This window comes from Phymastichus coffea, unplaced genomic scaffold, assembly GCF_024137745.1.
Source record: "Phymastichus coffea isolate CEN01 unplaced genomic scaffold, Cenicafe_Pcof_1.1 PCOF00009, whole genome shotgun sequence".
Taxonomy (NCBI): domain Eukaryota; kingdom Metazoa; phylum Arthropoda; class Insecta; order Hymenoptera; family Eulophidae; genus Phymastichus; species Phymastichus coffea.
Window position 1 is genome coordinate 8,237,219 of NW_026706820.1, and position 15,675 is coordinate 8,252,893.

At 39.3% G+C, this 15,675-nt stretch overlaps 1 protein-coding gene across 8 annotated transcripts in view; it reads right to left on the bottom strand.

The window, feature by feature from the left end:
• The window catches only part of LOC131670948 (coiled-coil domain-containing protein 93), a 636,062-nt gene that overhangs the window by 130,184 nt on the left and 490,203 nt on the right, over positions 1–15,675 (bottom strand). For 7 of the 8 annotated variants that reach the window (XM_058947048.1, XM_058947011.1, XM_058946991.1 and 4 more), the window contains one exon: positions 12,806–12,890. The exons of the other annotated variant lie outside the window; for it this stretch is intronic. In XM_058947048.1, coding sequence (XP_058803031.1) covers positions 12,806–12,890 — 85 coding nt within the window. The remainder of the gene's footprint in view (positions 1–12,805; positions 12,891–15,675) is intronic. 8 annotated transcript variants of the gene reach the window in all.

Consider the following 15,675-nt stretch of genomic DNA (forward strand, 5'->3'; position numbering starts at 1 on the left):
CAATCTCCCTACTAATCTCTGATTGGATTTTTTGTTTTTAAATGGAGTTTGCGGGTATAGTTAGTAACATAGCCAAGTTTATCCGAGAATAAGTCCTTGAACTGTTTTAACATTGCTATGAATATGTGTTTTCTATTCTCATTGAATACTACCAGGCTTTCCGCGATTGAATCGAACTGCTCAGGAAGGTCCGATTCTTTTGCTTCGCAATGTGTTTACTGTTGCTCTTTTAAATTCATCAAAATATTCGTTTGTGTTCAATATATCATTTCCCTCTCTATATTCTTTATTCGTCTCTTCTAAGAAATCTACACTACATTATGAATTATATATTATATTTTATTTCATTTAGATTAATTAAAATATTAAATTGAGGGTTTTGTGATTCTTTCTTGATCACATTTTTATTATTTTTGTTTATTATCTCATTTGCTTTTACTATATACTAAACACACGTCTCATTATTTTGGCTTTTTAGAATCAATTTCTCCGAGCCATCCGGTTTAAACAGTATTGATGAGGATTTTATTTTTTTATTTCTTATCTGTATACTCCTTTTCTAGTAATTTATAACGATACCGGTTTTCAAGTTAAAATCGTTACTCAAGATCAGTTTGCTTCCAAAAAAGGCACTATAAGGAAAACGAATTCAAGAATATCTCCATCAATGTCCATTTTTAGAAAAGTTTGCTTTTTAATGGATGTTTGTTTTTTGCCTATGCCACAGAAACTACCATATTGGTTACGGGAAGTTCTAATAAATTATGTGATTTTTTAATTCGTTCTAAAATTTTTCAGATATTGCACTCATTTGACTACCGGTGTCTATTAACGACCATACATTATTGTTATACGAGGTGTGTTCAAAAAGTAAGGTGACTTTGTATTTTTAAGAAAAAATATTTATTTATTTATCAATATTTATGTTGTCCCCTTCAAAGTAATCCCCCTCAGATACAATACACCTATACCAACGGTTTTTCCAATCCTCAAAGCACTTCTCATAAGCACTTTTCGGTATAGCCTTGAGCTCTTCCAGCGATGCAGTCTTTATCTCTTCAATCGTTGCAAATTTCCGTCCTTTCATAGGTCTCTTTAGTTTTGGGAACAAGAAAAAATCACATGGGGCCAAATCCGGTGAATATGGTGGCTGAGGCATAATCGTGGTGTTGTTTTTGGCTAAAAAATCTCTCACAAGCAAAGATGAGTGAGCAGGGACATTATCGTAATGCAAAAGCCATGAATTGTTTTTCCACAATTCTGGGCGTTTTCTTCGTATTGCTTCTCGCAAACGGCGCATAACTTCAAGATAATACTGTTTATTGACCGTACGTCCATATGGTAAGAACTCCTGATGCACCACGCCATGGTAATCGAAGAAAACAGTGAGCAAAACTTTGACATTTGATCGAACTTGGCGTGCTTTTTTCGGTCTTGGCTCATCTGGGCTCTTCCATTGGGACGATTGGACTTTGGTTTCGATATCATAACCATATACCCATGATTCGTCACCAGTTATGACCCTTTTGAGTAAATCTGGGTCGTCGTTGACGTCATTCAACAGTTCTTGAGCGATGCTCATGCGACGGTTCTTTTGGTCAAAATTTAGCAATTTCGGAACAAACTTCGCTGACACACGTCTCATGCCCAAAACGTTAGAAAAAATTTCATGGCACGAGCCAAGCGATATACCAACATCCTCAGCAACTTCTCTGATAGTGATTCGACGATTTTCCAGAACAATTTTCTTCACTGCTTGAACGTTTTCATCAGTTGTTGACGTGCTTGGGCGTCCAGAGCGAGGCTCGTCATTGGCATCTTCCCGGCCATCTTGGAAGAGTTTGTACCACTTGTAAACATTTTGTTTACTCAGAACAGTTTCACCGTATGCCACCGTCAACATTTCAAGTGTTTCGGAGCACTTTATTTTATTTTTTACACAAAATTTGATGCAAATCCTTTGATCCATATTTTTCGATAGCAAGAAATCGCCGAGCACGCAAAACACTTATAACCTTTACGCCTCTCACAACCAAACAAAAAATGCTATACACTTGAAACTTGGTATAGATATTCGGGAAGAGTGTACCAACATAACAAAACAAAAAAATCGATAATCAAAAGTACGTTGCCCGTGAAATTTGAAAAGTCACCTTACTTTTTGAACACACCTCGTATATCTTACATAGTATGTGAGGTAATGGCGAGACTTTCTTCAACAGATTTTCCCTATTTCAGGGGTCCTTATTATTTATGTCTTTGCTTAATTCATCGGTGATATCGTCATAATATTGACGCACTGACGAACCGCAGCTCAACGCGCCGAATTGTGGTTTAAATGATCTTTCTGTTCGTTCCTGTCTTTCCTTGTATTTGCGTTATTACTACTGATGCTGGGTGGGGGAAATCGTGTATCTGGGATTAACGAAGGTAGCCGTTGTGCGTCACTCGGTCTATTATTTATTCGATTGGTTTGATTTGTGTAATTTTGAAAAGATGAGCTGCGTCCGCGACCGCGGCTCCAGGGTTTTCAAAAATTATTTCTGCCCCGATAGTTCAGATAATTTTGTTTTTGTTGCATATTAAATTGGTTAATTTGAGCATCTTCCTGAATATTGCGATACAGATTTTCGTATATTTTTGATTTTTCGTTAAATAAGTTATCTAAATTTATTATTGCTTTTATGATATTATCTGAATTATTATAACCTTTTAATGCTAAGCTCTTTCGTGCTGAGATAGGAAAACTGAGATAGAAAAAAATTCTTTTCATATTGTGTTAGCTTTGGTCTCGAGTAATTTGCTTGCTTAAGCTGTTTGTAATAATAAGTTTGTAGGCTTTTGTCCTATTTGCTATTAAATCTTTTGCAAAGCCATTTATCCTTGAAATTAATTTGTATTGTAGTACTATAAAATTTGCCTTGAAAAACTACTTTGAATTGATCGAAGTCAAGTATATTTTGTTGCAGCTCATACCAACGTCTGGCTTTGCCATGTAATGTAACGTTTAAAACTTTCAGTTTATTATTCCCTTCGATATTTTTCATCAAACAAAACCGCTCAAGATTATCAATAAACTCTAATGGGTTAGATAAATTTTCATCGCAAAATTCCGGCATTTTCACTTCAATTTGCATGCTGGTAACATTCTTGATGATTGCACCAATCTCCGCGGTGTAATCGCGTTGCATATTATGATTATGTATTTCTTCCCTCGGATCAGTATAAGATACCTGTAACCATTAACTTTCCCTCTCCTGTGTGACTATCCGACTTTGCAACTCCTCAACAATTTGATGTTCGTTGCCATGATCTTCACCATCATCCCGTGGTTCAACGGCATCCGCGCGGTTCTGCAGTTTGTGACAGGGCTATAGCGAGTACGCTGGCCCTTTGCGCGGCACTCTCCTCGTATGAACGCAGCGACCGAGCGTGTGCTATACAGCGGCTACATGCTTGTGTCGTTGTAGGATCGGGAGAGAGGAGCGCGACGGTCGGTGAGATGTTGCCGCGAGTGCGAGTGAGAGGGAGAAAGAGAGAGAGAGAGAGAGAGAGAGAGAGAGAGAGAGAGAGAGAGAGAGAGAGCAATATCGGCCGATTTTTAGCGGCGGAAGAAGTGGGAGCGCGGCGGCGCGACTAAGCAATTAGGTGTGAAGAAAGGCAGTTAGGCGTGAGCTCTTGAGCAAGTAGGGCCGCCTGGAAAGACAGGATCTGACTACGATTCCTGCGAGTCTACTGCTGCCACAAGTGCCACTGTTACGATCGCCAAGAAAAGGAATTTGTCTGCAGCCAAGCCACCATTCCAGCGACCATTCCACGTCCACGAGGCAAAGGCCGTGCTGCGGCCCTTCCTGCAGCAGCACCGATTATCGCTAGGGCGGCGTTTCCCGCTGGACTACGTTTTCGCTAGCGTCGTCTCTCCACCGTCGGTGCTTGGTGGGTCTAAACCTAACACTGTCTCTCTCGCGCTAGTTCTCGCTCGATTACGGATCTCCGGAATTTTAAGCGAACTTTAAGGCGCACATTGAGCGATTTCGCTCGGGTGATCCCGCGAACTTTGGTCACGGAAAAGATTTAGCGAGCGCGCTCGCCACGGCGAAGAAACTTTGTAGCGTACATTTGTAAAGGCGTTAATAAATAAGATCGCCAAGTGTATTAAATTTACATTGACGAGTTTATTCATTTGAATCCTCACCTAACTAGAGCGAACGTCGGCCCGTGAAAGTTAGCGCCGGGTTTCTTTACCGGGATTGAACCTGTTAAAATTAGCAGAGCTCAGCCCAAGGCGCGCGGCGGCTGTACCCTCTCGCAAGTTGTTGAATTATTTGTTCTCTCTCGACGAGCTGCTGTTGCAAGTCATCCATGTTTTGTTGGTTGTAAATGATTGTACGCAGTCTTTTAATATCTTTCTGTTGCTCACGGAGCCTTTGCTGCTGTTGTTGAGTTTCGACTCACAAAGTCTCCATGTCATCCGCATGTTGTAATACACGTTCATGATGCAAAATCATTTTGATATTAGAATTCTGTATATTTTTGTTTTGTCTCCTTGCGAGATTAAATTTCTTCTTTGAATGACGTCCGAATTTCGTCACGTAAACCTCACACCTATCGGTCATATATATGTGTGGTTCATGAATTTATACAAAATTCACCGTTAAGTTGGGCGCCAATATAAATTTTGTTTAGTTTAAAATGACAAAGAATTGACATAATCCAGGTGACCGACAGGAGTAGGGACGCGCGACGAAGTCAAGGTTCAATCTTACTTTTATTCGTCTGATCACAAATGTAATCCGCGTCACCTGAAGGACTTTATACAAACTGTAGACAAGAGTTGATGTGGTTCGTTTCTTCTCCGGGATGGTAGCCGCTCTCGTGTTAATTCGGCGGATCAAGCCGGAGGCCGGTCCTTCCAATGGCAATTCGACGTCGACTCACCGAAGAAATCGAATAAAGGACTAACTGTCGCGCTACCCGCGCTCGAATCTTTATACCTTCGAAGCGACACCAAAATGGCTGAGTACCGACATTTCACAACAGCTATGTGTATAATTAGAAGTGTTTTGCATCTACTCGATGTTTATAAAATTAAACTTGTAGCGCAGTCCATTACTACGTAACTTACTGCTGTAATATCCCGTGAAGGATTAGGGCCTCACAATGGTTGGTACTGATGTAAAACCATCCAATGCTTCATGTAAAACGGTAAATGTAGACGAAGATGCATCAGTTCATTGGAGTGATATTAACAGTACTTTTTAAGATAGAATCAAGACTGGTGTAGTTACTAATCTGAAGCATTGACATTTGACTACGTTTTTGAGACATGCCGAATGACTGTTTCATACTCAAATCGATGAAGCCTGGAAGAGACATAATTCTGTAAAACTGAATGTTGTATTAGATGCTGAGTATGCAGTTACAAAGAATGACCAGAAAACACGTGATGTAAAGCATTTCAATATTAAGATGATACCGATACATATGACTGTGAATATCAATGAATGGTATATTGGGAATAAGCTATGCGAGGGGGAGTCAATAAGTCTTTACAAAAAGAAGGAATAAAAAGTTTTGCGTATGTAATTTTTTTTTATTTTTCAATATAATCTTCTTGAACGTAGATACATTTTATTAAACGGCCTTCCAGTTTTTTTAAGCCATCAGAAAAATATGATTTCTGAAAACCCTCAAAATAGGCATTTGTTTCGACAATGACTTCTTCATTCGACGTGAATCGTTGTCCGGAAAGCCATTTTTTGAGGTTAGGAAATAAGAAAAAGTCACTGGGAGTCAAATCAGGCGAATATGGTGGATGGTCAATTAATTCGAACTTTAAATCATTAATTTTTGCCATCGAAACGGCACACGTGTAAACTCGAGCATTGTCTTGAAGAAAGAGGCATTTTTTTTATTCAAGTGAGGACGTTTTTCTCTGATTTTTTCTTTCAGCTAACCTAATAATGACGCATAATATTGCCCAGAAAAAGCACGAGAACCTTCTTCTAGAGGAGAATTATTACGTTTATGTAAATGGTGACGAGAATCAAAATCAAATACAACGTCCTTATATACTGTGACGGTAAACGTCAAATTAGCGCTGATCATTTAGCTTAATTGCTGCCTGTGAGGGCAGCACCTGCCGGGGGGACGAAATAGGTAACGAAGGAATTCGGCACGCGAGCAGACGGAACGCGCGCAATAGAATTTGAACCAGTGAAGCTTAGACCATCATAGTGTCCGCCCGCCTTCATTTTGAGCTACCGATTTACGTGACGCAAAACCTCGAAAGTTAACGAGAACGACAAGTGTCAGCTAGCTGTGTCCGCTGTTCACGAGGAGCCACTCGTCTGCAGAGGAAAGGGAGCACGTGCCATCGAAAGAGTGTGTGTGTGAGGTTTCGCCATCGAGGGCGAAACCACTCCGTGCGCGCATTCGCGACTCGCGAGCAAAACAAACAATTAAAAACTGTTCCGCTCTGTGCGAGGTATTTGTGATTTCTCCGATCGCCTGCAAATATAAGGTAAGCTGGCCAGCTTAATCTCGCGATCGCGGTTATCTAATTGACGAATAAATATCATTCTCAAAGCGTGCACGTAATAGCGTCTCTATTAACGAAGAACAGCGAGCGTACCGGCAAAGCGTGTTGTCGATGAGCGAGCGTGAACGTAAACAAACGCGCGGGCCGACCTTCTGTAGAGTATGAGGGATAATAAAAGATCCAATTTACATTACTAACAAGTGTTTTCTTTGATTCTCTCATATCTTATAGCTTCCACTCACTCCCGATTGATTATAGATTATTTACACCTTCCTCGATAAGACGAATTACTGGTTGACTGGCGACTATCTTTACATGCTCTCCGTTTCGTATACTGAGCATAATTAATTACGCGTGTCCCTTTAGCGTGATTGCGCGATTTAATTAATTAAACGGTCTTACCCCGTTACAATACCTCATAAAGTACTATATATGGATAAAATACGAGGTGTGTTCAAAAAGTAACGAGAATTTTTAAATTTCGCGGGTTTGGAGAGTCCGCTTGTATAAAATTTTTTTTTATTATGTTGGTACACATGCCCCTGAAGTACGATAAAATTTTCAGCAATATTCATTGCTTACTTTTTAAGTGGCAGCCGCTAACGTTAGACGTGTTTTTCGAGCTCGGCGATTTTCGTTTGTGAAAAAAAATGGATCAAAGAATTTGTATTAAATTTTGCGTAAAAAGTAAAATAAAGTGTAGTAAAGTTTGTCAAATGTTAACAAAGGCATATAGTGAGTCTGCTATGAGTAAAGCAAGGATGGATATGAGTGGTATAAGCGTTTCCAAGATGGCCACGAAAACGTTGAAGATGACGAACGACCCGGACGCCCAAGCACATCAACAACCGATGAAAACGTGAAAAAAGTGAAAGAAATGGTTATGAACGATCGCCGAATCACAATCAGAGAAGTCGCTGATGATGTTGGCATATCAGTTGGCTCATGCCATCAAATTTTTTCGAATGTTTTGGGTATGAAACGTGTGGCAGCAAAATTCGTTCAAAAATTGTTGAATTTCGAACAAAAACAGCGGCGAATGGAAGTTGCTCAGGAGTCGCTAAATGAAGTCAATAACGATGCAGAACTACTAAAACGTGTTATAACAGGTGATGAAACATGGGTTTACGGATATGATGTCGAAACTAAGGCTCAATCGTCCCAGTGAAGACATTCTGGATCGCCAAGACCGAAAAAGGCTCGACAAGTGCGGTCGAATGTGAAGGTTATGCTCACTGTGTTCTTCGATTTTAATGGCATAGTGCATTATGAATTCTTGCCACAAGGTCAAACAATCAATAAGCAGTACTACCTACAAGTTCAACGTCGTTTGCGTGAAGCAATCCGAAAAAAACGCCCGGATTTGTGGCAAAACAATTCATGGCTTTTGCACCACGATAATGCGCCAGCTCACACTTCATTGCTTGTTCGTGAACTTTTGGCCAAAAACGAAACTGTAACGATGCCTCAGCCTCCATATTCGCCAGATATGGCTCCATGTGACTTTTTTCTATTTCCAAAAATAAAGAGAACATTAAAAGGCCGTCGTTTTACAAGCATAGATGACATTAAAAGCGAATCGCTGAAAGAACTAAAAGCTATTACAAACGAGTTTCAAAAGTGTTTCGAGGATTGGAAAAAGCGTTGGCATAAGTGTATTGTATCCGAAGGGGACTACTTTGAAGGCGACAACATTAATGTAGATGAATAAATAAATATTTTTTTCATAAAACGAAAATTCTCGTTATTTTTTGAACACACCTCGTAAAATACTATGTGTGTGTAAATAAATATAAGAAAGTCTTTTATCTAAACGCTACATATAAATAAATAATTTGTCTCAATAAAATATATAAGCAATAAAATATAAAAACCAGTCATCAGTCGTCGATTGAAAGTAAAAGCAACAACCCGCCGTATTCCGATTATCAATCGTCATCGAAAAGTGAAAGTATTAACACATCAAAGCATAAAGTTTCTAGAAAGTTTCGGCTTAAAAATCATTTTTGACGGAAGTAACTTATTATTATTTTATGCTTACTTTATGCATTATTTATTGCTGCTTTCAACGAAATAATGGAGAAGGTAATAGAGTTACCTATCGAGAAAATTTTCGTTTTCGGAGCTCTATAAAAAGAGTGGTTAGAACGATACAGCCTTAAAGGTTTGAGTTGGATGATTCGGACTATTCCCCTTACAAAAATATGAAAACAGTTACTGTGTGTTATAATCATAATGGTAAATACGTAACCACGTGCCTACATCAAAACGTCAATTCATGAAAAAGTTTTACATAAATGATTGCTGGTTTTACATAAATGGGTTTTGGTAAGAGGGCGATGAAATTATTGAAGAATTTCTATGCGTATTCTTTTAATAAATGACTTGTAGAATAAGATTTATTTTTATCATAAAAAAAAATTTCATTTAACCCATTAACGACCAAGACGGTCGATTTTAGACTAACTTTTCGTAGCTGAATTTCAGGTACTCAACGAAGTAATAACTGGGTCCGACATATCAGTCTTTATGTATTTTTGTCTGCTGAATCAGAATCTGGGCTCGAAATTCGAAAATTTCTATTGCAAAAAAAGATATGGCGATTTTTGTGCAAAAAAATCTGAAAAAAAATCGCATTTTCAAACTTTATGATTTTTTTTCAGGCAGAAATCGCATGAATTCATGGTGAAATCATCAACCATCGGTGCACAAATTTGTTGAAGTTTAACGATAAATTTTTACATATATGTATTTTTCGCCAAAATGGCGGCCAAAATGCAAAAAATTACATAAAATCGCATTTTTTGTTCATTATTTTTTTTCTCGAAAACTAAAGGATTAAACAAAAATTGTCTAAGAATAAAAATGTCTTAGAATTGATCAAGGAATACTCTCAAATTTTTTTCAGATTTTTTGCAGACATTTTTCAAAAATTAGGTTTTAGCATTTTTCAAAAAATAAAAAATTGTCTCAAAAAAATCTGAAAAAATTTGAGTATTCCTTGATCAATTTTAAGACATTTTTATGCTTAGACAATTTTTGTTTAATCCTTCAGTTTTCGAGAAAAAAATAATGAACAAAAAATGCGATTTTATGCAATTTTTTGCATTTTGGCCGCCATTTTGGCGAAAAATACATATATGTAAAAATTTATCTTTAAACTTCAACAAATTTGTGCACCGATGGTTGATGATTTCACCATGAATTCATGCGATTTCTGCCTGAAAAAAAATCATAAAGTTTGAAAATGCGATTTTTTTTCAGATTTTTTTGCACAAAAATCGCCATATCTTTTTTTGCAATAGAAATTTTCGTATTTCGAGCCCAGATTCTGATTCAGCAGACAAAAATACATAAAGATTGATATGTCGGACCCAGTTATTACTTCGTTGAGTACCTGAAATTCAGCTACGAAAAGTTAGTCTAAAATCGACCGTCTTGGTCGTTAACGGGTTAAGAAAAAACAATGTATATATTTACTGACCTCCTCTACTTAATTCATTGATGCTAACGTATGATTTTGAAACACACTTCAGTACATACATATTGTGACGGTAAACGTCAAATTAGCGCTAATTACCTAACCTAGTAGCTGCCTGCGGGGGCAGCACTTATCGGTAGACGAAAAATGTAACGACGGAATTCGGCACGCGAGCAGACGGAACGCGCGCGATTGAAAACGAACCAGTGGAGATCCAGCTACCGGTACGGAAGCCACGAAAGTTAAGGTTCGCGACCTAATTGCCCGTACGTGTCCCAGAGTCCTGAGTAATTGTCATCGAGCTACACGGCGTGCAGACCTGAGCCAACTGAAGAGCATCGTTACCTGCGGCATCGAGAGTGTGTGTGTGTGAGGTTTCGCCATCGAGGGCGAAACCACGTGCGCGCGAATTCGCGATCCGCAACAAAAGGAACAAACGACATTCCCGCGGTGAGAATTGTTCTCTTCGTCTTCGTGCGTCTGCAAAATAAAGGTAAGCTGGCCAGCTTAATCTCGCGACCGCGATTGCATGCGTGATAACTAATTTTCCGTACTCGAAGCGAAGCGTGCATGTAATAGCTCTGCGAACAAAGAGCGGCGAGCGATCCGACACTGTATGTTGTCGTCGTGCGATCGCCTCCGTAAACATAAACACGCGGGCCAATTCTAGTGTAACATTCAGAGAGGACAATAAAGAGTTTTCTTTCGTGATATTAACCAGTACTTTCGACGTGTTTATTCCGTATCGATTCCACTCCCGTAGATTTGTTGGTTGACTGACACCCGTTCCCTCTTGCTCTCCGACTTTCTTATTTGATATAGGTGATTGCGAGCATATTTACGCGATCGTCTTAATAAAAATAATTAAACGGTACATACCCCGTTACAATATATACATAAATACATACATACATGCATGCATGCATATATAAATATATAAATATATATATTTTTTCAAAAACACTTCAGATCATCGGGGGCGGAAGGAGCTAGTTCTAGCTAGTTCTAGCCGTTCTAATCGCTTTGGCTGTGTCGATAATATAGACAGTAAGAAGCAAGTTAAGAGGCAAGAGCAACCATGACTCAATTGGTAAAGCTCCGGTCTGTGGAGCCATAGGACGCAAGTTTGATTCTCCGTAGTGTCCATTCATTTTTTTCAATTCGCTGAGCTATATATGCATTATATATGCATTAAATAAAAAATAAATAAATATACATATATAAATAAATTAAATTAATTTAAATAACACATAAATAAATTTTAATATGTATTTAAAATGCATTTTAAATAGGGGAGAGAAGGGGGAGGAGCTCTCACGTGTGATCTAAGAGTGCTCATCTGATAGCTCACGCACTTCAGATCACTGATCTGAGGTTCTCCTAATCTGTTGCTTCTCTAGTTTACCTATTGCCTTAGTACGAGGTTCGCTACCATTTTCATTAAAAATGAGGAAATAATATTTTCTATCAATCGCTTAGTTGTATTTACGCGCCTAAATTCAAGCGTAAAATCTCGTTGGCAACTGCTTCGTCAAGGGCGTAAATTTGATTTTTAGGTGAGAATAAAAGAGTTGGTAAGTAAAAAATGGGATGATGTTGCCCAATAATATTATTTACGCGTTAAAAATTCCGTAGTAAGAATGCAATATAAAGAAAATAACGTAAATTATCAAGATTGCAACCAGCTACATCTTTATAACCTCTACAAGATTTATTCGATGGTTATCTGCTTCTCTAAGTCTGTTTCCTTAAGTTTAAGCTCACATTAAAGATTTTCACATACTTATTACACTAACTCTACGCAGAATATTTGACAATGGGAAATAAGAGTAACTGAAATAGCCAGAAATAACAAACAGCGATGAGATTTGGGTGCATGCATCAACGTACTAATTGCTCATACTGCCGTCCTTGCACAGTTCTCCTAGTCAGCTGTATAATTTTTCTGTTCGCTCTTACATGATTCTTTCTCTTTCTCAGTCTGTTATTACCATTTCGCTTGCTCTCGCACACTTAGAAAATAGCGATGAACAAGTATGCTTGTAACATTGTCATTACTATATATCGGTTATGCGAACGGCCGGCTGAAAATATACCCGACCGGTGACTACTAAGCCAGCAAGGTCTAGAGTATTGTAACCTCCCCACATTATAGGAAACAATACTCTGAACCGAGGTGTTTGGATGGTTTTGCCCCTATGCCGATTTTTGCTGAGTCTTAAAAAGTAGACTCTGTAACTCCGCCCTTAAACACGACTACTAACGTAGTCAACTAATCGGCGGGCTAAACCTTAGCTTGACGTAACAATACACTCTGACGGTAAAGCGAACCCACACCGATCAACCATCACGAGTTCTTACCGACAGTCGGTGTGTAATAACCGATCTTCGGTGTGGTCGCACTCTCGTAGCTAGGCGCGATTTATAGACATTCAGTTATGTGACAGACGGTGTTTTTCTTCATTACAGCGATGCTCTTGACAATTAGAGCCTTGTACCAGACTATATCGTATAATTCAATTTTGTAATAAAACTAAATATTTAACTCTATACTTAACTATTGCCTCATTATTTCTCTAGCCCGAATTATCCTCACAGTATCTAAAGCAGTTCGAGTGGATGCACGGCTAAGGGGGTTGCCCGCGCGTGGAGATACGCTGTATTTGGCACGCTACCTTTAGTGCATGCGTATTTGCTAACCATTCATGCTCGTTATAATATACAGCAAACACATGGATACAATTAATAACATAATATAGTTTAAGAAATAAAGAAATCAGTACCTTGATTTTATTCCTTTGAACACCTTCAACAATCAATTCAAATTGTTTTACAAACTGTTCTCTACCATTGTTGTATGCCAGAGCTCTAAATAATTATTAGATGTTATTATACTCAGAGAATCTGTTAGTGAATAAAGTCGTAACTTGTCGGCTCAATAAAAAAATACCTCCAACAAACTTTTGTTATAGAATATAAAATGGTAAAAGCGAAGAAAATATCCAAAAAATACATAGTACAATACTTCTTTTTATAAGTTATATTTTCAATAAAAATTAAGGATTTTTCATTTTATAACTTAGATAAAAACCTTTATATATTTATCTAATATGATAAAATAAAATTTTTTCGTTAGAAATGGGTAAGGAAATATGAATTTCCATTTTTTTTTCCGTTTTCAATGTAATACTGGAGTAAATATATTATGAAGTTTGAAATTGATGTTTAGTTCAAAAATCTTTGTGACGATGGAAGCGTAAATTTTCGATTCGGAAAATAGCGATCTTTTGTATCAGCCGTAGATCTCGATAGATGTATATACGCGTCGCTGTTATTACTATACAAAATATCGCCGTTATTCATTTTATTAATAAAGATTGTAATACACTGGTTCAAAAATCGGTTTTGTGATTGTTTGACTGAAAAATCTTTCAATTACTTTTCATTGAATAATTTTACACAAATTTACGTTAGTTCTATAGAGAATCGATGCATTATCATTACTTACAATTTTAATTGGGAATGCCTTTGACAGCGGTCAAACGTTCAATAAATAAAAAAATTATATTACGACGATTTCATCGGAAAATGACCGGCTTACGCGAAATATTAACGACTTAAAATGCGTTAATGAGGATTTGCAAGGACAAATGCAAAACGTGGTAGCTAATGCTCAGAAACAGACAGCAGAAGCTTAACGCAAGCTTAATGTGATGTATACTGCAAAAACAGTGCAATTCCAAAATACGTATCACTTAATCGAAGACAATATTAACGATTTTGACTTATCTTATACGCGATCGCGAAGCAATTTAAATTCTCACGCGCATCTTTTCCACTCTACAACTAGACCAAAAATAACTTCTGATAAGCAATCGGCTCCAATTACGCCGTTACGATCTGCGCCAGTAACCCCCGCAAGCTCCGGCTAGGGAAGGAGGATAGCGACCTCGACACTGCGGCGTGCGCATGATGTGCCAACCCTCGCATCGGTTCCTGACCCAGCATCAAGCTCAGCCCGGCGAAGGGGAGCCCCTGCGAGTGCAACATTTGTTTCGTCGTTGGCAGAGGGTGCTGTGCCAAGATTGACCGCACAAATCGGCGCGGCCTTCAGGTATAGCGAGACGAGCTTGCAGCACGATGTGCGTAACCTTTTCGAGGCTTTTCGACCTAGCTTCTCCAATAAACACATAGAAAAGACAATTAGAGAATGGAAAATCCAATTCTCGAGCGAGTCCACTATGAGCATCGAAGAGTTCCTCGAGCAAATAGAGGAAAACTGTCGGCTAGATTGTGTTGCAGAGGACGAACTTTTAGATTCAATCTCATCCTTATTTAAGAAACCAGCCCTACTTTGGTATAGGAGGGTCAGCCCGACGTGGAAAACCTAGAAAGAATTCAAAGAAGCGGCGTTAGAAGCGTGTAGCAAATTGCGCAAGTTTAAAAGGATCTGAACTTGTCGGTAGAGGCACTCCTTCGCATCCAAGGCGCAGACGAATCAGTACGCGGCTATCTATCGGCTCTAAATACTATTTTTAGTCCACGGCGAAACGCCGTGGAGTACGCGCGACTAGGTAATCTTGGCTATTGATAATATGCTGCCAAAACCTAAGAAGAAGCTGAAAAAGGACCAGGATATCTTTGCCACGTTACAGCAGTTGCTCCAGAAAGCTCAGGAAGTAAAATTCTACGAGTCTGACAATGAGTGGAAACCTCCACCTACTTTAAAGCAGAGTATGCTACCCGAAGCCGCCGACAGGTCTAAAACCAAGGCTGTGAAACTTAAGATGGCGGTAGCATCGGTGGTAGAAAGGCCTATTCCCACAGATGAAGCTGCTCTGGAGAAAGCGTTCCAAAATTTCTTCGACAAGAAGGGAAGGACCTGGCAGCCGTCAAGGCTAAGAGCCTGCTCCCCGCTGAACGCGGAAGAGGCTGTACGACTCTGTCGGCGCAAAATACGGCCAGCGGCGGTGACTCAAGAGCAGTCTCGTGAACTTCGCGCTGGTCTAGCAATAGTAGAGGCCACGGAGTCAAGCCAAAGGGAGGCCGAGGAGTAAATAGCGCCCGGGTGATTACTCCGAAGTCCAACAAGAATAAGGACAAGGAGCCTGGTCCGGACCTAGGAAAAGTCTTATGTTAGGACTGTAGCTGGCCAGGTTACACCAGGACCCTCTGCCCTGAATGCTCCAAGACTACTAAGTCGAAAAACGTGATGGCAGCGCGTAGAGGAGGTCCCTACGACGCAGTCCTTAAATCACGGGACCTTGGAGGCAATGAGCACTGTGAGAATTCCGCATACAGCGCCAAGCGTGACAGCTAACTCGATGCTAACTACGAGCTACTCGAACGCTACGTTTAGTCATGACGATGAAGGTACCGCATCGAGCGCTCTCATCAAAAGGCACCCGCGTTGATTGCTGAACATACATATCGGCCCCTTCTCTTTTAAATCATTATATGATACGGGAGCATCATATACCGTTCTTGGTCCTATCGGAGCAGAGATAGCCGCAGCCTGTAACTTAAGGGTGTCACCTTACTCTGGACCAGGAACAAAAGCAGTCGATGGTCACCACGTACCCATTTTAGGCAATGAAAAGTTGAATTAGAAAGAATTAGGCACGATGTAGAAGCGCTCATTCTGAAGAATGCA